This window comes from Amphibalanus amphitrite, unplaced genomic scaffold (genome assembly GCF_019059575.1).
Source record: "Amphibalanus amphitrite isolate SeventyFive unplaced genomic scaffold, NRLGWU_Aamphi_draft 000385F_arrow, whole genome shotgun sequence".
Lineage (NCBI taxonomy): Eukaryota > Metazoa > Arthropoda > Thecostraca > Balanomorpha > Balanidae > Amphibalanus > Amphibalanus amphitrite.
In genome coordinates this window covers 2,900-27,663 of record NW_024881879.1, presented here as the reverse complement: position 1 = coordinate 27,663, position 24,764 = coordinate 2,900, and the positions used below count along the sequence as shown (strand labels likewise).

The 24,764-nt window shown below is 48.5% G+C and overlaps 1 protein-coding gene across 1 annotated transcript; it reads right to left on the bottom strand.

Annotated features, from left to right (window-relative positions):
• Positions 1 to 294: 294 nt before the first annotated feature.
• LOC122390186 (metabotropic glutamate receptor-like) lies at positions 295 to 24,489 on the bottom strand. The gene is made up of 8 exons (XM_043382901.1): positions 23,613 to 24,489; positions 21,310 to 21,797; positions 20,111 to 20,217; positions 19,190 to 19,705; positions 16,212 to 16,401; positions 15,406 to 16,031; positions 13,744 to 13,927; positions 295 to 1,917 (listed from the first exon to the last, which is right to left on the bottom strand). The coding sequence occupies exons 1-8, from the start codon at positions 24,452 to 24,454 to the stop codon at positions 1,790 to 1,792; spliced, it is 3,081 nt and encodes a 1,026-aa protein (XP_043238836.1). The 5' UTR covers positions 24,455 to 24,489; the 3' UTR covers positions 295 to 1,789.
• Between the last annotated feature and the right edge of the window lie 275 nt (positions 24,490 to 24,764).

The following is a 24,764-nucleotide window of genomic DNA, read 5'->3' as shown; positions in this document are numbered from 1 at the left end:
CTCTCTCTCTCTCTCTCTCTTATTCTAACATAACTGGGCAAAAAAGAAACAATTAACCTGAACCTAACAGAGTTTCTAGTTTTCTACGGCCTGTTGGAGTCTGGACTCTGGAGCATGTTTCAGCATTCTCCTTCTAGCTTCGACTACATAGGTCACAAGTCACAACTCACAAAGCAACAAACGGGAGGTTTTTCAAGACCGAAACGCTGTCCCTGTGTAGTGTATGTTTTATGGATACGCACACTCATAGACAGCACATGTGAATTAAGACAGAGTTATTGCTAAACTTTTAACAATAAAAACGGAGAGGTGTATTGGTAGAGATCGTAGGATTGTTATTACCCAAGAAAGCAACGTCACATCTACTTGCACACATGTAAACACAGAACAACACTTCCGAAACGCTATTGCCGTAGAGGACAATAAGAACCATGATAGATTTAAATATAAGCTCCCTTGAAAAACTGACTATTGGCTGACTTGAAAAACTGACTTGAGAGCAATGTCTCACGAGTTACTTAAACTTATCACAGACACACGCACCTTCACAGGGCAAAGCATACAAATTATAGTGCACATGAATACTAAGAGCCTATTGCGTTGAAAGGGATGCACTCCAATAGGTATTCGTTCACTGAGTCGTATGGGCGTCAATAAAAGACCTGCGTAGTTTACAGAGACTGAACAAATATATGCGTACACAGCGTAAAAAAATAGGGCCAATGTGTCATAAAGTACATTGTGATGCTCTTCTATGATCCGCTGTTACTCTGTTCTTGTGGAGTTAGGCTCCAGTCTTTTTATAAGTTGAAGATGTACTTTTGTGCGCTTCTGCCAATCATTTTTCAAACAGGCGATGGATTGATAGGTGAGAATGGCCACAGGTCAGCTACGTTGACCGCCGTTTATGACCCGGGTAAGCTAAGCAGATCGGTCGCATGTTTCACTATCTGTATCTAGGTATAGTATGTTTAACAAAACTATACACAATGAGTAGAGTCGATGTATACAGCATGAGATGAAGACATTCAGGAGCCGTGTTGACAAATAATAGGCAATGCAAGGATAATATTTAACCGTTCACCGTTCAAGCCTAGCCTCTTTACACTATCGGCTCACCCATGCGACCTCCATCATCAATAACCTCGATACTGTCAAGGCAAAAAGCAGTAAAATAGGACTTATTCCTAGAGCGGGGCACTAATTAAATCCGACCCGTCTCTAGTTCGGCAGAACCACTTATCGACACCCAACCTTAGCCAGCACATTTCCACAGACATCGCACTTGTGTGCACGCTTTGACATGCCAATAGCACTCGTTTCCAGTCCAGTAGCACTCCAGTTCATTCTCTGAAACTTGAACAAAGTCACAAACTTTCATATGAAGGACCTTTCCTGTGCCAAATTCCCCTGCATCGTTCCTGCTGCGAAGTAGCAGTCCAAGTTCGACCTAGATGGCCAACTCCTTGGCATCTGAGTAAATGTCGGCGGCCGGCAGCAGCGCCGGCTCGACGCCGTTGGAGAGCGGCGAGTCGCCGCAGTGCGCCCTCGTCGAGTCGTCCTCGTCGGGCCAGTCGGCGGCCGCCTCTGGCGTCCAGTCGGGCGCGCCGCGCGCCGGCCCCACCACCGAGGCGTAGCTGGGCGGTCCGTCCGAGTCGGCGGCGCCGCTGCGGCCGGTGGCCGACACCCGGCGCCGCAGCGCCGGCTCCTCGGCCGGCAGCGGGTTCTCCACCACGTGCACGGCCGGCGCCGGCGGCGGCGCACGGCCGGCCGCGCCCGAGGCCCGCTCTCATAAGGGCGCCGTGTTGTTGGGCCGCTGTCGGTGGTCGCCGTCCTCCTGGGGAACCACAGAGGTGGCCGTGGCCTGGGAGCCGGCCCCCGAGGACGCCAGCAGCTTCACCTCGGTCGTGGCTGAAGCTGCAACAGACGAAAGATGCAAGCTTTCAATAAAACATTTTAAACTAACAGAAAAGACGAAGCACGCAAAGTATGTAGGGGAGAGTGGGGTAATTTGGCCGCTTTTTTTAGAAAACGATGTAACTAAAAATCGACAACACATTTCTGCATTTTCTCAACGCGGACAGGTGTGGCATACATTTTACTTTCTTAGACAGTAAACTTGAAATGATTGAGTAACTACTTATATTGAAATTGTGGCGGATTACAAAGGTCTGCAAAGCGGCCAAATTGCCCCACTAGCAGGGTTATTTGGCCGGGGGTGTGGGGCAATTTGGCCGGTGTTAGTTTGAGGCCATTATTTTTGTTATAGGCGAGTCAGCTTCACATTCAGCAATGACGCGTGTCCTACGACGCATTTGAAGCATTTTGGAGGTTGACTCACCCGTCACAGGGGTCGAAAATAGTCAAAATAGCGGCTCTAGATGCGATGACAGTTTTTTACGAATAACTTTTGAAGTAATCAAGTTAGGCCAAAACTAAAAACACCATCGTAATTCTCTCGTCATTCCGCATCGAAACATGTATGTGTTGACCTCGAGAGGTCAAGGTCAAGGTCAAGGTCAAGGTTGGCTTCAGGTCTCGTTACCTCAGGTCGCTTGACCTCAAGGTTACGTGAGTTCAAGGTCATCATGTATATCATTCGATGCGCCTTGACGAACTGAACACAATGAGACCATTTGCGCGGCTGTATCTTTTTTCTGTAAGTATTTATTAGCAAAAAAGCGTTAGGTAACCTTTGATGACGTCACATGCCCTTACAGCTGTCCAATAGGAAATATGGCATCAAGGTAGTCAAAGTTGGTCATGAATTATGTCCTTTATGGTATAATTGACCATGACAACTCGGCCGTCCCAGCATAGTGACTCTGAGCGCACCGGCCAAGTTACCCCGCTAGTCCCGGCCAAATAACCCCACATTGCCATTCTGAAATTTTTTGTCTATAAAGTTGTCATGGCTGTACAGAACTAGATGAAATTGCTCTTGGAGCCGCTGAACACCCTCAAAAATGGCGCTATAATGTTTTAATTCGTTTACAGCCCAAATACTACACGTTGGCCGTTTTCACGACGGAATAGCAGGCATCTATTTAATCCCCATTTGATCCTTTGGTTCCTCAGGAATTTTAGTAGTTCTTTTTAGTAGTTTTCCCAGCTTTCGAATGAATGGTGCGTTAGTTTGCTATTTTTCTATTAAATATCACATCGATTTGCTTTATCTAAGGATTTACCACTAATATCAACATAAAGCGTAAGCACAATTATAAAATTATGAAATTATTAAATACTAGTACAATAGTTTAAAAAAGATACTGAGTTGCCACGCTACAAAGAATATATTCATTTATGGCGCACGACAGACATTTAGAAAGCAGCGCCCTGTTTTATTGCACGCTGCTAGCCGCTTCTATTGGGTTTTGCAGGCCGACGTCATTGGTTGTTACACATATGATGTCACGCGACTTGTGGCCTATCACGGCTGTTTAATGATCTCCACTAAATGAATGCAACAATGGCCTTTTAAGTTGATCTCTGTGGCCATCTGTCTATGGAGCGACCAATATGAAAGTTGGGTGAATTTACCGGGGTTACATGACTATCAGCAAGCAAATGTGTATCAGGAATGGATTTAGGTGGAGAATTGCGCTGGACCATGAGTGCTCGAGCGCTCCCAATTCCACGCCGGTTTGGCTTTGGAGCCGAGACAGACGATGCGGGTCAAGGTCACCGCTGCGGTAACGGTGGATTGGCTGCGCCCGAGCACCCGTAACGCGGCACAACTCTCCATCTATGGATTTTCCTATTCGCTCAGCATTGTGATAGGCGTTCGTAATAGCATTTACTCTGCTCATGTACCTATCCCCGGTTATTTAAAAGAAGTTTTTGTGGGGGAATTTCACGGCTTTAGGTACTCGGTGGCCCTATTCACGACTTTCAAAGAATGCTCCGATAACTAAACACCGCACAGACCTACTGCATTAGTGAATCTGACAGAAGGTCTGTGGAATTACATCCCCCCTCACCACACCCCTAAAAACTCATCCAGTGTCCAAAACCACTTTTATCGACTCGCCAAAAAAAAAACGCACACACACACACACACACACACATACACACACAAAGCATGGGGCATGTCAGCTCTCAGTTCATTTATCATTGTCTTTAGGGGAGAGCGGGGCCAGTTGAAACACGGGGTCAGATGAAACATGGCTTTATTTTCAACAGTATGCAACATATGGCGTTGCCGACACCACTGCGCATCCGCGCTCGACCACTTCCTTTGTCAACGGCGTTTGGGCGGCAAACGGACGGTAATTTTGATTTGACACTTGTTTTTGTGTTTTTGAGGGGCGTTTGGGAGAAATCGTTTTTATGAATATTTTGTGATATCTCATATACCTTTGTTTGCTGAAAGAAGAACTCCTGGCTCCGGAATAACACCTTATTTGGCCCTTCATTCAGCATGATGCCGTCCCTCCAGCTCGTTTGACATGTGCTTTACGGCGCGTGCGAGATGGCGGGAGCGGATGGGGTCAATTGAAACGCTTCTCTGAGGGTCAGTTGAAACAGGGCCACAGGCCGTTTCAATGGACCCCGGTGACCTTTGCAATGGTTATTGTTCAGGGGCTGTAAACATTAAAGGAAATAGTCCACCTTTGAAATGAGCTTTTAAACTGAAATAGTAGTTTAATAGAGCTCAATTTTTGACCCCTTTTTCTCCAGCCTTTTGCTTGAAAGCACACTATATCCTGAGATATTTCTCATTTTCATCATCCGCCCGTTTTACCATAGTCTATGTACTTTATGTCACCTATTATGAGGAACTTTGCACTTTTAGCTTTCCAACGACCTATTGAATGTAGCATTTGGAAAAGTAGACCGGACAAAATAACTCCTTAAGAAAGTGGCCTTAAAGAGGAAAACATCCCATTGTTAAGGATAGGTGCAATTGACCCCATGGACTGGTTCAATTGACCCTCGCATCGGGGTCATTTGAAACGGGCGTAGAGCTGTTTTATAAGCATGCGTTTGGCAGCAAAATATGTTTGAAACATAATTTTACATATCTTAAAATAAAGCCAAAAGAGCATATTTTTTCATGGCATTGTGCATTTTTCGATATGACAACTAGATCTCGCTGTGCATGTCAATATATAAAAAGTGGTTCATCTGGCCCCGCTCTCCCCTACCATGGTTCAATTGCATTGCGCGATTTAAAGCACGTGAGTGCCTATATAGTATATATGTAGAAAATAATATCTACAGCAAAACATCCAAAATTACAAAGGCTACAATGCTTAAAAAGTAGGTTCATCAAGGAAGCCCATTTTTACTTGCGTTGTGTTCCCAACCATGCGATTCCAACGCGGGCTATTCGCAACGTCTGTTAAGGCACGTTAACAACTGACAAGCCGCCACCGCTGCCACTTATTCATAGATGGTTGATATCGCAGCTTGGGCGTCAGCAGCGCGGCCCACAACGCGTCGGCGCCAGCGCACGCAGCTGTTGGCACTCGGCAGCCGGTGTTGCGACTTAACGGCCGGCCGGCCCCATGAAGGAGAAGCTCTTGGTGAAGCTTTGTGATCGCCTCATAGCCGCCTTGGATGTCATCTTTCTTGGCAGATCCATCCGTTCAGATGGTACGGTGCAGTCTGGATAAAGGACGAAGTCCAACGCCGCTAACCCCGCGACCGCCACCCCACAACGTGGCCGCAGACCGAACGGGCGTGAGGGCCGTAAGGGCCACCCCGCCATCCGGTAGGTGGCTGAGCAGCCGGGCGCAGCGGCGCCTGGGCGGCGGCCGCGCTGAGATGAAGTCCCAAACCGCCATGTCGCCATCACCGCCATCACCATTGCTGCAGCTGTTCCCAACCGCCTCAATCGCCGCCGTTTTGCCAGCAGTCGCGCCGCGGAATGGCAGAAGCTCCAGAGTAGCCTCCAGCGCCCCTCTCCGCACGTGTGCAGGTGCACTGCGGCCGCCGGGTCCGACGTCCAGGCAGAACATGATATTTCCATGCTGCTCCGACGGTGGGTTGGTCTTGTTTGGGCGTTCCTCCACTGTGACGTCGGTCACGCCTGCCCCGGCCAGGGCGCAGAGGCCGACGTGTCACCATCCGGGTGCAGTCCTCAGTCGGGTCGCAACGTGTACCTCTTCCGCAGCGTGGAGCTCGCTCCCGCTGGGCAGCGATACAGCCAAAAGTAGCATAGCATGCGGGCGGCCAGCGCTGCGCCGGACAGCGAACCCATGCCGGGGGTATGCCGGTCTCGGCCATTAGCGGGGTCGTCGGGGCCGAGGCTGTACATACAGCTGGTGACCGCGTGAGCCGCCAATCGAAGCTCACGGCTTATAAGCTCGACGCGGGCATCACACGCCGTCCCGATGGAAGCTCCACGACGCCGCCGCGAACTCCAGCGCGGCTCGCAGCGCGAAGACCAGTACGGACGGCCGGGGCAAACGGCGTGCGGGAGTCGCAGGCGACGTTCTGCGGACAGAAAGGGTTGGGCATAAGCTGGTCGGCAGGACACTCTTGAGCCGAGCCTTTGATGTAATTACAGATGATCCAGAAGCATGCACAAAAATTCATGACACACTATTCTCATTTATGTATTTGCTACATATGATATGATATACCAGCTCATGATCAGTGACGCATTCTGGGCAATATGTTCTAAAGTGAAGTAACTGAAGTTACAGCTTAAAAGCTTAAAAAAAACAGCTTAAAAAAACACACACATTCGATAGCTTATGAGAATAACATGCCTTGTGTGCTTAATGCAGGAAAATATTTTTTCACTTTTTTAGAAACAGCAAAAGAGTTGTCAACAAGCCATGTCAACTATCTAAACAATTTTTATGGAAACTGCTCTAGCTAGCTTAAAGTTCCACAACGTTTCCGGAGCACCGTACCCAAACTCAGTTCATGTTACAACTTACAAGAAAAAACAGTAATAATGCCTCCTAATTTTGAATGAAATATAGGTATGAGTAATTTGATTTGGAAAGCAACACATTTCCGCACATCATTTTAGCAAAATTACTATTTTCTTCAGCCATCAGGTTACACAAAACTATAGTAAACTTTATGATCTAGTTTACACAAAACCAAAGCCCCGATTTTAACAAATGTAGATTAAATTTAAACAATGAAAATTTTAAAAAATGTATCGTGGAGAAAATGAAAAGTGTAGATTTGTAAAGCCGGGATATTTCACGGATTAGGCACTTAAAGAAATATCTTCACCTTTCTTTGAGCCACCAGCCTTCAACCAAGTTTTACACGAATGTAGTGAAGCAGACAATGTGGCAACTCAAAATTGTGATGGTTTGAGATAATTATGACGGTAAAAGAAAAAGCAACACAAGGTTCCTTACCCTCGTTGTTTTCACATGGGTTCAGATGAGGCTTCAACTGTTGCCGACCTGAGGAGCTATAAGGACTTGAGCTTTCCAAAACTCAATTTCTAAGGGCACTGAGCAGTGCTTGGCTTTCACACGAATGCGATAGTAAGTTATATGAAGTTGACAAAGCAAGCAAAGCAAAGCATGATGCCCCGCGCGTCCGCCCGCGACCACGCCCCGCGTCCGACTCCCGACCGCCGCGTGACCCGAGGCGCCCGGCGGTCACGTGACCTACCGGCCGGGACTGCAAACGGCCTTCACCACCATTCTTGTATGACGTCATATCCTACTGAGGTGCTGATTGGTCGGAATTAAATTATCTGCCGTAGTTATTTTTGTTTCATTGTTTTGCGTGTTTTCTTATATGAAATGTAATTAAAAAATTTGTCATATTTTAATCACCATTAAAACATAACTGAATAGGTATAAAAGAGAACTCGATATATACTTTCCTTGTTTTTAAGAATTCCGGAATTAGATACCCGAGGGAGCAAAGAGGGAGCAAGTTGCCACGCTGCTTTGATACCTCATAGTCGAAAGGTGGGCTACTAGAACCAAAAATTGCTGTGTTTGTAAATAAATAAGTGATTTGAGGGCAAAAAATGCCCGGATTTAAACTTCTAAAATTATTTTGAACATAAAATATTTCAGTTTGAGGGATGTTAAGGCCTCTAAGGGTAGGTACTTTTTAGGTATCAAATAAGTTCCTCTGCGAAAGTTCCGTCGTGAAAACGGCCGTTATACACATTTTTAAACGGAAGTAAAAGTTACCATTTTCTAACGTAATTCACCTTTTATTAATTTTGAATAAAACTAAGAGGGGGAAAGTTTTGATATTTGTTCTCGAGTTAATTCTGCCGATGACAAATGAATAGAGACCTAAGTTATTTCATTCACTTTTATCAGCTTTCGTACAGGTGGGGGCGGCCAATTTACACCACCGGCCAAATTACCCCACTCTCCCCTAAGCTACTTATAACATTATGACTTATGTCAGTGAATTTGGGAACAAAGCTAGGTATTCATAAACCACACTGACCGCATTCCATCCAACATTCCCATTTTCAGTGCGTTTTTCCTCCCCACCACCACTGCTAGCGCACGCTCAGTCTCTTAGCTCCCAGCTTTCTGAGCCCCTCTCGGGTGGTGCCGGTGTGACCCCCCGGCCATTCGAACGGCCCCGTTCTCCCTGGGAAGCTGCATTGGGCGGGGCGGCCGCCTCGGCGCGACTCATAATGAATACGTCCGCGGCCTGCTCTAACAATGACCATTCAGCCAAGCCGCCCCTGTCACCGACATAGACACAACCGTCGCCGAGGAGAGAGTGGGAGAGAGTATCTCCCTCCTCACATCGGGAGGAGGAGGCCCTCTGTCGAACGGCCAGCCCAAATCGATGCCTCCGCCGAGACTACATTGTTTTCTTCGGACTCACCAAAACGATAAATGGTCGGCTATAAAGACCGCCCGGAAAGGAGATGGGGCTCAATAACACTTTTAGAGATTGTATTCATCTGTAAATTGGCTGCTGAAATGAATTTGTGGACACATTTTATCGGAGGGATGATTGCCCGATTCACTGTAAACGTATTGCTAGGATATGCTGGAAGATGAATGATGTCATTAGTTTAAATTCGTAAGAATATTAAACGAAGTAATTCAAAAATCATGTTAAATAAAATTAATGAGAGGTGGGTGAATTTCTTGAATGGAATATAAGCGATTTATCAAGGCCTTCCACCAAGCTTAGAACTAAGAGCTTAGCAGGCACGTAGCTAGGATTTGGCCAAGGGAGGGGCGGAGGAATCCCGGGGGCCTCCTTTCTACAGAGGGCCTCCTCCCTAAAGGGGCCTCCTTTCTACAGAGGGTCTCATGCCTACATAATTACATATACAACATAACGCATTCACTTTTGTTCAGCTTTCATATGGCCAGCGCACTGGTATGTTTCTTTATTCTTACTGCTGCAGCGGTAAGAAACATACGCATATCACAAGTCTCCGAGTGGCATGGTAAGTGGTAACTGGCAAAAAAAAAAAAAAACTCGGGCGCCGGCGGCGGCGGCGGTGGCGGCCGAACCGCAGCAGGAGGGGGAGGATCTGCGAGGAATGGGTGGATACTGGATGACGGTCAGAGTAACACTTGGTGTATTATCATATATCGTTCAAGCGCTTAACCGTATTCCGGGCGGGCTCTGAAAGACTCGGAATCGGGCGGGGGCCTTTTTGGCCCAAGTCAGATCTCGAAAAGCACGAATCGTAGCGACAAACGGCAACGGCGTTTGATAGTTCGTTGCACGACTTACAACTTTTGTAAGCTACTTTTTTGGGTCAGGTCAATATTGAGGTCGCCAGAGGTCATAACAAATAACATGGTTTATAACGACCTAGACATAGATAGGTCAACTTCAAAATCTGACCTAGGAAGGTCACGCTGGGTACCAATCGACGCGTCATGACCAGGCGAACGGTTTGGTACACTAACAACCATTTAGCCCCATCATGTCGTGATTTATTGGCTAAAAACTGTTGATGACCTCACCTCACCTCAGATGATCCTTCCCGGTGCCCCTGTCAGTAAATGCCACCTGGGTGCTTACAGATTAGATAACCTGAAGTAATTCAGAAAGAATTGGGTGATTTTGACTCGTTTTCTCGAAGCAGAACACAGATCATTATATTTTCCAATAGGCTTGTCACGATTCTGACCTGACTGACGTCTGCAAGATTGAAACTATACGGCTATCAATTCTTTCTGTGTGAATGATGCCACGTTTATTTGCTGTAAGTAAAACATGGTTTCGTTAGTAAATTTTCCTAGGTCCAGGTGGTTTGCTTCATTTACGCCGTAGATGAAACAAACAGTAGATGGATAGGTATATATATATTAATTTCCCGGTCAAATAAATTATTATGAGTTGTGCGAAGCATGGCTATGGGAATATCACCACGGTCTGATAAATGGTTTGGGTAATTGCATCCATCGTAAAAATACCAACACAGCCACATGTACAGGGTTGGGCAGATAAATTGGGACAAATTTCAACTTCCTCTAAAACGACTATTTTTTTAGTGATTAAGATAATTTTTGAACGTAAATATAGGCTAATGAATACTTTTCGATGTTATGCAGGTTGCGTTGTAATTTTGAATCGGCTGATCACAGAACGTGGGCTTAAGCAAGTCACTATCAACTTAGTCCGCGCCCACATGCATGCCAATACTCTAATTATGCTCCATCAAATGGCTGAAAGTAGTGTGTATCGAACAGACGTAAACGTTGGAGGAAGAGAAGATGTTGACTCATCCTTACATACTTATTGCATTGACACCGGCCGCTCCCCCGGTTTTCCAGGGGGGTTAAAAGGTAAAATTCAGTTAAATCAGAGGATCCTCGCGAAAACAGTGGCGCGAGCTTACAACGAAGGTAGCCGCGCCATGAGAAAGCGATATACCAGCACCTCAAACATGTACTCTTATGCATTGATGCATATCGACCTGTTAACATAGATGTTGAAGCAGCTGTGACGTTAAAAATATTGTTTCCTCTTGAAGGGCTTTGGAGAAGCGAGCAAGCACGTGCAGGTCTTTTTCGACGATTGTATCCCCATAACCGAACATATGAACAACCGCAAACACCATGAAACATCGCAACCAGCCCAGAAGACGTGATCTTAGTTCCAAAAAGCATGCTGCAGACATCGGTGATGGCATTCCACTCGGTGACTTCTGACGGCCACGTGGGGCCCCCTTATTTTACGGAATCGGGAGGAGGTTCGTCCTTACAGCGTACCTAACCATTATTCCGGCAGTTCGAATCAACAAGATGGAAGAAGGCATCATCCTGCATGGAGTGATGCTCTTCGAGGAGTCAGCTCCCCGGCATACAGTAAATTAAATACAAAATCTCCTGAAACGGAGGATCCCGGAAACTGTACCCAAGGCTAAATGGCCCCTCCCTCATTAAACCTCAGCCCACACAAGTTCTGGTTGCTGGGGCGTTTTTGCGGCCCAGTCTAACGAACGTCCCCATGTGACTGTGGTGAGTCTCAGCAGTGCCAGTTGGCTACAATTACGAGCCATTTCAGAAGGGAGATCTCGCCGCGCGTGCGGCCAGTCCAGGCACCGATAAGGACTGATGCAGGTGGACCACAGTGATCATATTTGGTGATAAATGTGCAAAATTGGTGTGACAATATGTGATCCAAATTTGAAATGCCTACGTTTATAAATTTCTAAGCTACGGCGTTCTGAATGTAAATATGTATTTTGTCCCAATTTATCTGCCCAACCCTGTATATATTACAGAAATGGACTGCTGTGTTCATGCATTAACCCGCGCCCTGCCGGGGATGTTAAACACCCCCCTGCAGTTTTCCGTGAATATCTTTTAAAAAAACGGCGGCGCGGCACACTTTATCCTACATCATTTCTATGTACATATGTTGTGAAAATTTCAGACCCTGGTCACTTAAGGTCAGGTCACCAGGTCAGGTCAAATGACCTCACTACATAAAAAGTTTCAATGTCTGCCAAAGCTACACGGAGTGACCAAACGCTTTGAAACTTTCAGAGATGCAAATGCAAAAGAGCGACAAAATGCAAAAAATGTATGTCTTGGAATTTTGATATCGATGACATAAGGTCAGGTCAATTTTGCGACCTTAAATTGAAAGTCGCCTTTTTAGACGAAAGTCATTATAAACACTCTAAAACACTGAATTACTAGTATCTTTGACACACTGAACATGAAAATGGCACCCGTGACCCTTTTTTATAACCCTGAGGTCATCTCAGGTCACCAATGGTATCTGACTGTTTTTTCGCGAATAACTTTTGATAGAGGCATGCTAGAGCGATGAATACACCTTAGTTGTGTTTGGCTCGACGATACGGATGGACTGATATGGAACTTAACGTAATTTGCTTAAGTGGGCCTCCAGTCTATGTACTTAATATACGACGCTGTCTCTGACTACCGGGGGCCTCCTGCCCACAGAGGGCCTTTTATCTACAGTTACAGAGGGCTTCCTATCTACAGATTGCCTCTTATCTACAGAGGGCCTCCTCTCTGCTGAGGGTGTCTTTCTCTCCAGAGGGCCTCCTTTACAGAGGGCGTCCTCTCTACAGAGGGCCTCCTCTCTAGTCTCTACAGGGACCTCCTCTCTACAGAGGGCTTCCTATCTACAAATGTAGGGCCTCCTCTCTTCAGAGTTTCGTCTCTACAAGGACCTCCTCTATACAGAGGACCTCATCTCTGCAAAGGGCCTCCTCTCTTCAGAGGGCCTTCACTCTACAGAGGGCCTCCTACCTACAGAGGACCTTTCTACTGAGGGAGTCCTCCTCTACAGAGGGCCTCCTCTCTTCAGACGGTTTCCTCTTTACAGAGGGCCTGCTCTCTACAGAGGGCCTGCTCTCTACAGAGGGCCTCCTTTTTACAGAGTGCCTCTTTTACAGAGGGCCTCCTTTTTGCAGAGGGCCTCCTCTCTACAGATTGCCTCTTATCTACAGAGGGCCTCCTCTCTGCTGAGGGTGTCTTTCTCTCCAGAGGGCCTCCTTTACAGAGGGCGTCCTCTCTACAGAGGGCCTCCTCTCTAGTCTCTACAGGGACCTCCTCTCTACAGAGGGCTTCCTATCTATGTAGGGCCTCCACTCTTCAGAGTCTCGTCTCTACAAGGACCTCCTCTATACAGAGGACCTCATCTCTGCAAAGGGCCTCCTCTCTTCAGAGGGCCTTCACTCTACAGAGGGCCTCCTACCTACAGAGGACCTTTCTACTGAGGGAGTCCTCCTCTACAGAGGGCCTCCTCTCTTCAGACGGTTTCCTCTTTACAGAGGGCCTGCTCTCTACAGAGGGCCTCCTTTTTACAGAGGGCCTCTTTTACAGAGGGCCTCCTTTTTGCAGAGGGCCTCCTCTCTACAGGGGGTCTCCTCTCTAAGGGGGCCTCCTCTCTACAGAGGGCCTCTTACCCACAGAGGGCCTCCTCTCCACTGAGGAGTCAGAGGGGCCCTAGCGGTCAGACACAGACACTAGTGGTTATTCACAGGAGATGAGAAGGGCCCTAGCTGTCACTTGTCAGGCTGGTCAGAGGGCCCTGATTTTTCTGACGTCATTTTTAGATTTCCGCGTGAATTTCTTTCGCCTCCGACGTGATTTTGGCCAACTTGGCCTTCGGCCCACGTTGGATTCAGGCCGAAAGGATTCAGGCCAACGTGGGCCTTCGGCCCACGTTGGCCTGAATCCTTTCGGGGGGCCTCCTGAAAACCCCAAGGGAGGGGCGGGCGCCCCCTCCGCCCCCCCCCCCTTGGCTACGTCCCTGGAGCTTAGAGCTACTGAATTCTCGAATCTGACTCAATAGTCTTCAACAGTTGGTCATCCTTCAACTTACTGTGGTTGAGAGATGGTGCCGCCGAACTTGACGGCACTCTTCGATAGGTAGCGCTGTTCATCGTCAGCTTCCGCACGTTCTTCTCCGGGTGGAAGACGATGATGTAGACCTTGGGCGCGTACAGGCAGATAAGCGCCACCGAGGCTGACAGACTGATGGCCACGCACAGCGTGGTGATCTGAACCTGAAACACGCAACGATGGCTGTAAACTTTGATACTTTGGGTCATCAGTTATCCATAGCATCAAGTCCTCGACAAAAAACAAGCTGCACGTCATGCTCATTTCGTGCGATCAGGATTACAAGCAGTTTCAGGATACATCCCAGCGGTTTAGATATAGCATTGATCCCAACTGACGAATGCCTTGGGCACTGCATTGAGACAAGTACCGTTGTTTTGCTAGTACGGAGACACATAGCCGCGTTATCGAAAGCCTTTTGAGCAAACAATCTTCGCCATAGGCCGACTGGCATCGAACGTTGCACGACACTATCAATCAGCAGTAATGTCTGACTCCACTGCGCTTTCGAACGTGTTTACCAAGTTGTTCTGTGCCATATTTACAACGGCTATAGCGCAACATCGAATCAAAATTGGAATTGAGTGGAAGCATTTCTGAGTAAACACTTGTGTGAGCCCATAGCCATCAAAGCAATAGAAAACTAACATCCTATTCTTTAGCATTGTGCAGCTCATCATCTATATCTGGCTCGGTTGCACTTATGATTGTAGGTGATCAGGGTGTACGACCAAGACGCAATCTGAACCACGTCGATATCGAATCTGACGAGTGACGGACCACGCAGGCGACCACGCCGGCGGGTCACACCGGAGGAGGTCGGCGGCGACAGCACCGCACCGCTGCGTCCGGGGACACGGCACGCCGGCCACGCGTCTATTGATACAGGGCGGCCCGTCTCTCCAGCCTCTGAAAGGATTCTGCTGAGCCAGGCTGGACGATCACCGCGGAACGGTCGGGCGAGGCCGAGAGACAGAGGAGTGGATGAGGGCGAGAGCAAAGGATAAGGAGTGGGGTAAGCAGGAGGAAAATAAGGAACAGAAGGAAGAGGAAGAGAAAGGTGAGGGTGAAGAGGTGAGGCTGGGGAGGAAGAGAAGCTCGAGGAGGAAAAGGGGGAAGATAAGGAACAGGAGCAGGAGCATGACAGAAGGAGAGGGCTTAAGAACGAAGATAAAGAGAGAATAATCAGTGCAGAGAAGGAAGAAAAATAACGAACTTCATTTGGACAAGGCCGTAGACACTTTGACAAATTTGTCGAGAAAAGGTAATCGTTGTTATCTGCACAGTGCATATCCTGTGCCGCTGGCAGCCAGCGGCACTGAGCACCAGCACGAGCTGGTCATTGCGCCACTGGAGGTGAATATATGATTACCGAGTCTATAATTTACGTGACGATCAACTACTGTACTGGACGCTGCGGTCACGCAGCCGGCTGACACGCGATTGTGCCTTATTGATATTATGTGTGCACTACCACCAAAGGGTGGTGCTCACACGATGCCGTACTGTGCCGCTGTCAAGGTCATGTTTTACGGCACATTATGAAGTCATAATAATTTATACATGCAGAGAACAGTTGTATTTTCCTCTCCACATCCTATTCACGAATGTCGAACCGTAACATCTGAGGTTAGCGACTCACCTCGAACGAGTTTCCCGTGCCGAAGTAGATGGGCACAAACGCCAGCCAGATGATGCACGTCGTGTACATGGTGAAGGCGATGAACTTGGTCTCGTTGAAGTTCTCGGGCACCTTGCGCGCCTTGACGGCGTACACGGTGCACACGACGATCAGCACCATGTTGTAGACGAGCGACACCAGGAACGACGAATCCTTGATGCGGCACTTGAGGATGACCTGGCCGCGGTCCGGGTAGTCGTAGCGCACGCCGGGCAGCTCGACCAGCAGCCACACGGCCGTGGCCAGCAGCTGCACGGAGATGAGCAGCGTCGTGATCACGATCTGGGACTTGGGGCTGATGAAGCTCGGACGCTTGGCAGAGCGCGACGCCGAGTCGAAGATGCGCGAGATCCGGTTGGTCTTGGTGAAGAGGGCGCTGTAGATGAAGGCGAAGCCGAGCCCGACGCCGACCCGCTGCAGGGCGCACGCGGCCGGACTGGGCTTGGTGAGTAGCAGGAACGTGTTGAGGTAGCAGATGAGGATGCCGGCCAGCAGCATGTAGCTCAGCTCGCGGCCAGACGCCTTCACGATCGGTGTATCGTCGTGCCGCAGGAACAGCGCTATCACCAGCAGCGTCAGCAGAATCCCTGTAATGAAAGCATGTCAATCACCATAAAGAAACATTATACCTTTTGGTTTGGTACGTGCGTTCACTCCACCAAATGGTAAGTGCCTAAAATGTTGTACCGTTAGCGCGTAAAGAACTGCTAGTCGAAGAGTCTAGGGTGCGATGTCAGCAAATATACGTGTAACAAGGTTTTACGTACCGATTACTGCGATGGCGATGGGTCCGATGGCTAGCGGTGAGCTCCACTTCATGTACTGCACCTCGAGGTCGTAGCAGGAGAGCTTGTCGGGGTAGGGCCACCGGCCGTGACCACAGTCCTCGCACGTGTGTTCGTCCTTCATGAACTCAAACGGCTCACACTTGTCACACATCCAGCAGCACGTATCGCCCTGCAGGGGTACACCAGGGGTGTGTATTAGCGGGACATACACATCCAGCAGCACGTATCGCCCTGCAGGGGTACACCAGGGGTGCGTATTAGCGGGACATACACATCCAGCAGCACGCATCGCCCTGCAGGGGTACACCAGGGGTGCGTATTAGCTGGACATACACATACAGCAGCACGTATCACCCTGCAGGGGTACACCAGGGGTGCGTATTAGCTGGACAATACACGTCCAGTAGCACGTATCGCCCTGCAGGGGTACACCAGGGGTGCGTATTAGCTGGACATACACATTCAGCAGTACTTGCAAGGGTACACCAGGGGTGCGTATTAGCGGGACATACACATCCAGCAGCACGTGTCGCCCTGCAGGGGTACATCAGGGGTGCGTATTAGCGGGACATACACATCGAGCAGCACGTGTCGCCCTGCAGGGAACATCAGGGGCGGCGTGTTAGCGGGGCATATTGCTGATCACATTTGTATGCAGGTTGTATATTGACGTTTACAATATGTTTCACCCTGCAGGGCATATCAGGGACGCGCATTAGCGGACTATGTCATGGGTCGCCTTTGTAGGTCGTATATTGACGTTTGGCAATACCTACCACACTGCTGGCACTCGATCACATATTAGCAAAGCATGCCAAGGGGTATAGCGTCACAATATGCAGGTAGGTCGGAAATGAACAACACTTTTTCATCCTGCAATGGACAGGGACACTTAAATCACACAAAAAATGTATTATACATAAGATGCTATGACGGGCGGTAAACGGGGGAGGGGGACCGCTCTTCATTTTCAGATTTGCTTTTAAGTTGCCGTTAAAATACGTTGAAAGTAAAATTTATTGCAAGCACTCTCTTGTCCCTGCATCTGTGAACCCAGCTCCCCTTTATCTGCGTTCCTTCACGGCTATCGCTATAGCCAGACGGCGAGACGCTCTATCGTCTGTCACCCACACTCGCTACATTTTCAGCCAGACTATTTGTCTCGGCATTCCTGCTTCACCCCGCCTCGCTGCCTCCTTCCTCTAAGCCCGCCCGACCATCAGGGGCAGCCGGAGGCCGGCTATCGCTGCTACATGTGTCAGCTTATCGTCAATGGGCAATCAGCGCCGTGCTTCGCTGCCGCCAGCGATACTCCAGATAATCACCGCGGGGAGGGAGGGCAGGTCATCACCGCTGCCCCCTGCCCGGTGGCGGGCTCCCAGCTGCACGGTAAGCATGGCAGTGCAGCGCCGGTGACTGCATGCTCGGACCGACTGTTGACAGCTCCGGATAGACAGATCTGGTTGTTGCTGTGTGTTGTTTAGACTAGCCAAAATTATGAGTAGCAATGAAGGGGTCATGTTTATAACTGCAAAGGAAAATAAAGTCTGATCTTATGTTGATCGTAGCTGGTTTAAAAAATAGGCGTTCCTTTCTGCGATGTTCCCCGAGAGAAGCGGTCCGTTCAGCGAAAATGTCAGATCCCAGAGGGCCCGTCCGACGGCAGGGTCATCTGTTGATGATCGAACCGACCACCTGATTCCGACTGCAGCTACCTTGGTCTTGGCCTCAGGGGAGCTTGCATCTCGACTTCCGAAAAGGAGCGCACATAGCCAATATCCATGAGCTCAGGGGAGTCTGCACCCCAGTGTCAGCCTGTTCAATTATATGCATCTCAATTACAATAAAATATCGACCTCAGTGGAGGCTCCCAAACCGGAGCAGGAATGAAAGTCGTCTCTGATTTTAAATATGTGGCTTTATCTCCCATTAGTATATTTTTTTCTTTTTTTCTTTGCCTTTCAAGTGCGATTTAGCAAAGACACGTTGCATCATTGATTTCGTTGTGTCATTTGATTGACTAGCATAAAATCATTCTGTCGTGTAAGCATTAAAAAGAGTACCTAGCCGTTTTGAAATCGAATATCAAATCCGAGTCCATTTGATATGGGAAGCGGAAGCTGCTGACTGCAATTCTGCCTTCTTGCTTATATGTATTGATTTTGTTTCTTGTGGTTAGAGCCAGGTGACCAGTGGCCACCTCTAACCTATGTGAAATGTATGTTGGAAATGAAAAGGTCCTTTTGCGACTAAAGATTATATGAGAAGTGTCCGAATCCCGGAAATGATTTGCTAGCGGTACGTGACGATGTCTCTTTCCATTTGCGGGCGGCGACAGTGCGCAATGAGTTAATCCGAAATCTGACATGAGATCAGTGAGATCTGTCTGGGCCATCTCTGATCAGAGAGTCTGTCGGCTCTGATCAGAGAGTCTGCCGTCTCTGATCAAGTCTACCGAACGTCCCTGGCAATCGGCACCGACAGGGTTCCCGGTATACTGCCGCTGTTGGATAAATGGTCAGTGACGCCCATGTCAGTTGCAGTCGACAAAAACACGAGGAACAGGCTGCAGCGAAAGAAGACATGAGAAACAGGCTTCAGCAGACGGAGGTAGAGTAGTGAGGAACAGTCAGGTGGGACGGACAGGGACATAAGAAACTACTAGTTAGGACAGCCTGATTTGACAGGCGAAATGACAGGATTCCATGACGGGAACGTGTCCCATAAAAGATGAAGCTGGCTGCTGCCATACAGCGTAGCAGGTGACGGGACAGCATAATATGGTAGCTTATTTGACGTGGGGTGACGTAGCAGTATCATAGGTGTCACGCTCTTCCGTCAAGGTGCGCACTGCGCACGGTGACGTTCAAAGCTGACGATAATCCATTACTTCGAATTCTAATATTTAAGGTAAGAAAGGTCATCAAACAAAGTTGACCTAAACATGATTCACTGACCTGTTGCATGTACTTGACCTCTCCGACTTCACAGGGTAGCGAGCAGACGGAGAGCGGCACTCTATTGACCAGGTCATCCGGGTCAGCCGAGTCCCCGTCCATCTCTACGACCTGTGACGTCACATCGACAGCAGCTTCTGACGTCATGGAGACAGATTGGACGTCCGTGCTGGGATCGGTCGTCTCCGAAGGCAATTCGGTGACGTTAGAGAGGATGTCGGCAGGGATGTTTTCGGTCTGGTTAGGGGTGAGGTCTGAGGTTAGATCAGCGGTAAGTTCGGTGGTGGGGGTGGTGGGTAGGTCAGTGGTCAGGTCAGTAGGTGGATTAGACTGACCGGTGTCAGGATCTAAGGTCGTGGTGGACGGAAGGCCAGAGGTCAGGTCAATGGTCAGGTCAGTGGTGACATCAGAGGTGGGGTCCGGAGCGGTGGTTGTCGGTCCTCTCAGGTGGATGCCGCGGTTCCACCGGACGCTGTCGGCGCTCATGTTCAGCTCCCCCTCCCACTGACCGATCACCTGGAACGGAGACGAGCGTTCGTCAGGTGAAACAGCACTCAGATGCAATAGGCAGACAGGTCACAGTTCTATTTCCAATAAAACGGTGCTGAGCATACTTCTGCTATGGAGAGAGAAAGAGGGGGAAGAGAGAAAGAGAGAGAGAGAGAGAGGGCGAGAGAGAGAGAGAGACAGAGACAGAGACAGAGAGAGAGAGAGAGAGAGAGAGAGAGAGAGAGAGAGAGAGAGAGAGAGAGAGAGAGAGAGAGAGAGAGAGAGAGAGAGAGAGAGAGAGAGAGAGAGAGAGAGAGAGAGAGAGAGAGAGAGAGAGAGAGAGAGAGAGAGTCGATAGAGCGCACTGCAACGCACGAAAAAAAATACACCAGTACTAACCAGTCCATGAGCACTGACGACACAACTCCCTACCTTATACTGGTGAAGCCCGGTGACTGGGTCTCGCTGATAGTTGAAGATGGTGTATCGAGCCATTCCGTCTCCCCGTTCATCAAACATCACTTTACTTCCAGCCATGTCTGAAACGAATCCATCAATATCGTATGATGAAGGAATAGATGGTCGCATATTAGACAATCAAAACGCCATTGTGTTGAAACTACTCCAACGTTTTCTCACCATTCTTCGACGATATCTCTGCATGCATGCCTTGGGTGTGTGGTACACACAGAAAAATATTAACACCGTTAGCGGTGTAATTGTACAGTACATATCTGAGCACTTGAGGAAAGTTAATTTAGTCCCTTCCCCGCTTAAATTACTCGCGCTTCTAAATGAACACCAGGAAGAAGGTAATAGAACACTGTTAGGACTACATGTAGCAAAACACCCAACCCTCCTAACAGTGTTCTATTACCTTCTTCCTGGTGTTCATTTAGAAGCGCGAGTAATTTAAGCGGGGAAGGGACTAAATTAACTTTCCTCAAGTGCTCAGATATGTACTGTGCAATTACACCGCTAACGGTGTTAATATTTTTCTGTGTGTAGGAATGGCTTCAGTCATTCTGCTACAACAGGATATGGGCGACCACCGCATCACAATAGTCGAAATCCTACCGAATACCGTCGGAACCTCGGAATGAGCTTCCGGTCAGTGATAAACACACAAGACTATCACAAGACGGTGTCTATGACTTGACGAGTGGTAGGGCCGGTAGTGAATCGATATTTTGCGTAGATCGCTTCGTCGGGCCCGATCTCCGCTCTGATAGTCACGATCAATAAAGGATAGTAGTGTAGAGTGTGTCTCAATTTCGACGAGCTGAATGTTTTTGCCGATTTGCAATTTGCTGCTCTTTTAAAATTAACTGCACCGCTAAGGCGCTTCGAAAATCCTAGAAAGACAGGATCAAGTCACCATTGATATAATTGTAGTGCATTGTATTCACAAAGAGGGACTAACCACGCCTAAAGTAAACGCATAATATGATACTGCAAGATCAGTATCATATGCATACCAGTGTTATGCTCTATCACTACTCTATTTAGCTGTAACTTTTCGTCACAAAACCATGGATAAACGAGCATACTGGCAAGTGGCTTGGTGACATTGTATTTGAATCACTTCAGCTATATCATGTAATAACTTTTATGCGTAACTGATAACTTGCCTGTGAATGACACGTTGAGGATGTACTTCTTGTAGAAGTCGCCTCCGTCATACTTCCTCATCTCCTGGCAGACTGCCAAGTTGACGCCGCAGACATTCAGCTGCAGTGCCTCGAGAGCGTGCGCGAACGCGTAGACGGCGTCAATGACGAACTGCACCTTGGACTCCTGGACGAAGCCGGTCTCTGGCCGCAGCCGCAGCGCCGGGTCGCAGGCGGTGTCCTCGGCCGCGTCCGGCGCCAGCGAGCAGCCGAAGAACGCCTGCCAGTAGTCGCGGAACCACGGGTTGCGCCGGTTCGTGTCGGGCGTCAGCTCGGCCATGTAGCGGTCGAAGGCGGCCACCCGGCGCGACGTCAGCTCCACGGTGATGGCGCCCTCGGCCACCTCCTCGACGCCCTGCACCAGGCTCTCCTGCTTGCCCCAGCCGTCGCTGGCGATCCAGTGGAACGGCTCGCGCAGCCGCAGGCGCTGCGCCGCCTCCAGCACGCCCCTGTGGTCAACAAAAGGAACTTGCAGTAAAATTGTGCACGAGTATGCATGAGTATGTGTAAATATGCTGAACGTTGACCTTCGGCCTGACCTTGACATGTCACGTAGCCTAAAAATGTGAATTTTAGGATTACTTCAGATGTGTTTAATCGCTCGTCTGGATAATTCAATCGAGGATTACATGAGGCCTTTCCAACGCCGCCTCGTGCGTCTCGCTACGCTGCTGGAAATAATCTGGGAAGAGGGCTCGCATCGACGTTATATGATAGAAGGCGTTAAACAGCGTAGGATACTCTTTCGCTGAGACCCTCGTTTTTCAAGCCACATAACTCATGCAGACACGTCGACGCCAAAAAGAAATCCAATGGCCAGATTGAATAATGGCGCCATAAATACATAATTCCAAGGCACTCTAAAATAAAGTCATTTCAAACACGTCACCGCCAAGATTGAGGCTCTTTATTCTGATATTAAAGCTATATGTTCCTAGCTTCCATTATTAACTTTTTCGCCTTAACTTTGGTCAAAAATATTGGTGTATATCATAAAGAGATATCGAGTTTAAACAGCGGTTGAAAAAGGGGCTGAAGAAGCCAATATACATATTTTGAAGTGAATTATTGGAATATACTTCAGATAATATTCAAAAAGTCAACATCAAATAAAACTTTGAGTGAATAAATGCGCATAAATAAAAGTATCTAATGGTCGATGCTTCCTACACGTTTACATTGAATCAGACGGGTGCTATTCATGTTGACGTTTTTATCGATATTTGTCGTTAACACGTTATATATTTCCACCTGAACGATTATGATAAGAATCATTTTGAATCTAGAGTGAGCTGTGAAATGTCTGATGAGCGTCCATTGTGTTGCATACATAGGTACTTGCCTGAAATCTTAAATAGTGTCCATAGCAAAAATATCGCGCATTATATTATTGTTGAAATAGGATACATAATAAGCACTGATCAACGTTTTTGTGTAAACAGTTTTTCACTCCTTAAAATTATAAGGATCGTTTAGCGATTTGAAATAATAAGGCGACAGAGTACGTGCACCCTGTATTACCGAATAACCGAGCACAAACATTATAAAACTGTCAGCTCAGCAAGGTCAGAATAATCCAAATTTTAGGCTGATTTGGAACAAAATGCACCGACACGGAAACGAAAGTTTCTCAGCCTAAGCGATTCAGAAACTTCATTTCTGGCCACTCCGAGATGTCCGAATTCCATTCGGATTTCAGATGCTCCCCGTTTTCCCAGCCCCAGGTTTTGGGCCGGTGCGTGCGGAACCATTATAGAAACGTCGGCTGAGAAATTGGGAGTGTAGACAACTGCAGCGCACTGTCGACAGTGGCGCACCGCTATAAGAGCGATGATGGAAAGGCGCAGAAGGTAGTACGGACCGTTTTGTTTTTGCTGTCACGAATGCTCTCACCCTAAGGGCTCGCTAAACGTGAGTTACGTAATCAATAATCATTTCTATGGAAAACTAAACAAAATGCATTGTTAGCGAAATGCGAGCTTCAATTAAAAAAAGGGGCACCGCCTGTACGAAACGTTATTTGGCGTTGTCATCAGATGACGAAATAAATTAACTCGTTCAGTTCCATACAGGCAAAGCACACCATTTCCGTTTCACGTTCGTGGTTCTAGCCCACAAAAACCCGGTGCATGAAAAATGGGAACTAAGCGTTCTTATTTCTTCTGTAAAGGTACGAGATACGAAGTCATTCTCTGACGTCCAAATAAAACTTCACAAGCTGAAAAAGAACTTTTGGCTTCCCTAAAGTGCAGGCCTAAACTCACCTTGCATCTTCGGCTCTGACGAATAGGATCACTCCCCGCGCCATCGGCTTCTTCTGCAGGTTCATGATGATGTTCTCGAATGTTTTGGCCGTAGCGTCCCGCGGCACCTTTTCCGCCACCGCTATGCAGATGTTCCTCTCGGCAGCCTGGCGGTGGAACGCGTCCATGCCACTGTGACCGTAATAGCCATCAGAAGCGATGGTGCTGACGTAAGACCAGTTGAACAACTGCACCATGTCCACTAACGCCGTGGCCTGAAACGTGTCCGGTGGCACTGTCCTCGCGAAAAATTCATAACGCGTTTTATCACTCAACGCCTGCGCAGTGGAAGCTGGTGAAATTTGCGGGATGCGGAAGAGTCTGAACAAGTTGGCGACGTTGATGGAGATTGTGCTATACGAGCCACCAACCACTCCACTAACGGATTTGAAACGATATTTGGGCCGAGGCGTGGACCGGTCGGCGCACTCGAAGGCCACCGTGTCCATGACGTCCAGTGGCGCCTTGATGAAGGCCAGCGACTGGTTGAGCGCGTACGTGTCGGTGCTGCACGTGTCCAGGATGTTGACGCCGATGGTGGTGTGCGGCAGCAGGCGGCGGTCGCTGTTGATGCGGTCCACGGCGAACAGCATGGCCTCGAGCCGCTGCAGGCCGCGGTTGTACAGTTTGGCGCTGCACGGCGTGCCGTCACCCTTCTCGTGCACGGGGAACAGGCCGCCGAGCACCAGGTCACCGTCCAGCAGCACCGAGTGCTGACCGAGGGCCGGCGGGACCAGCAGCAGCACCAGCAGCAGCGGCAGCAGCAGCGGGCTAGGCACCGTCCGCAGCCACCCTGACTGCATGGCTGGGCTGGCCTGAGGGGCAACCACCCCGTCCGACGCTCTGAAATGTAAAATAGGTTGATGTCATTCGTTGAACAGTGAAATGCTCTGGAAAAAAAAAATCGGTCGTATAGGGGGAAAATCGCAAAGTCGAATAGATTTGTCAACGAAATACATACTACAGTGTACGTATACCTAAGTTTCGCAAGGGGAAAAGTGTCTCTTTGTTCTGCAGTAGAAAATGACATCCAATGATCCCTCAAGTTTGGCCCACAGTCACCTTGAGCTGTGCTGTGTGGTTTAGCTCAGTTTGATTAATAATGATGAGCCG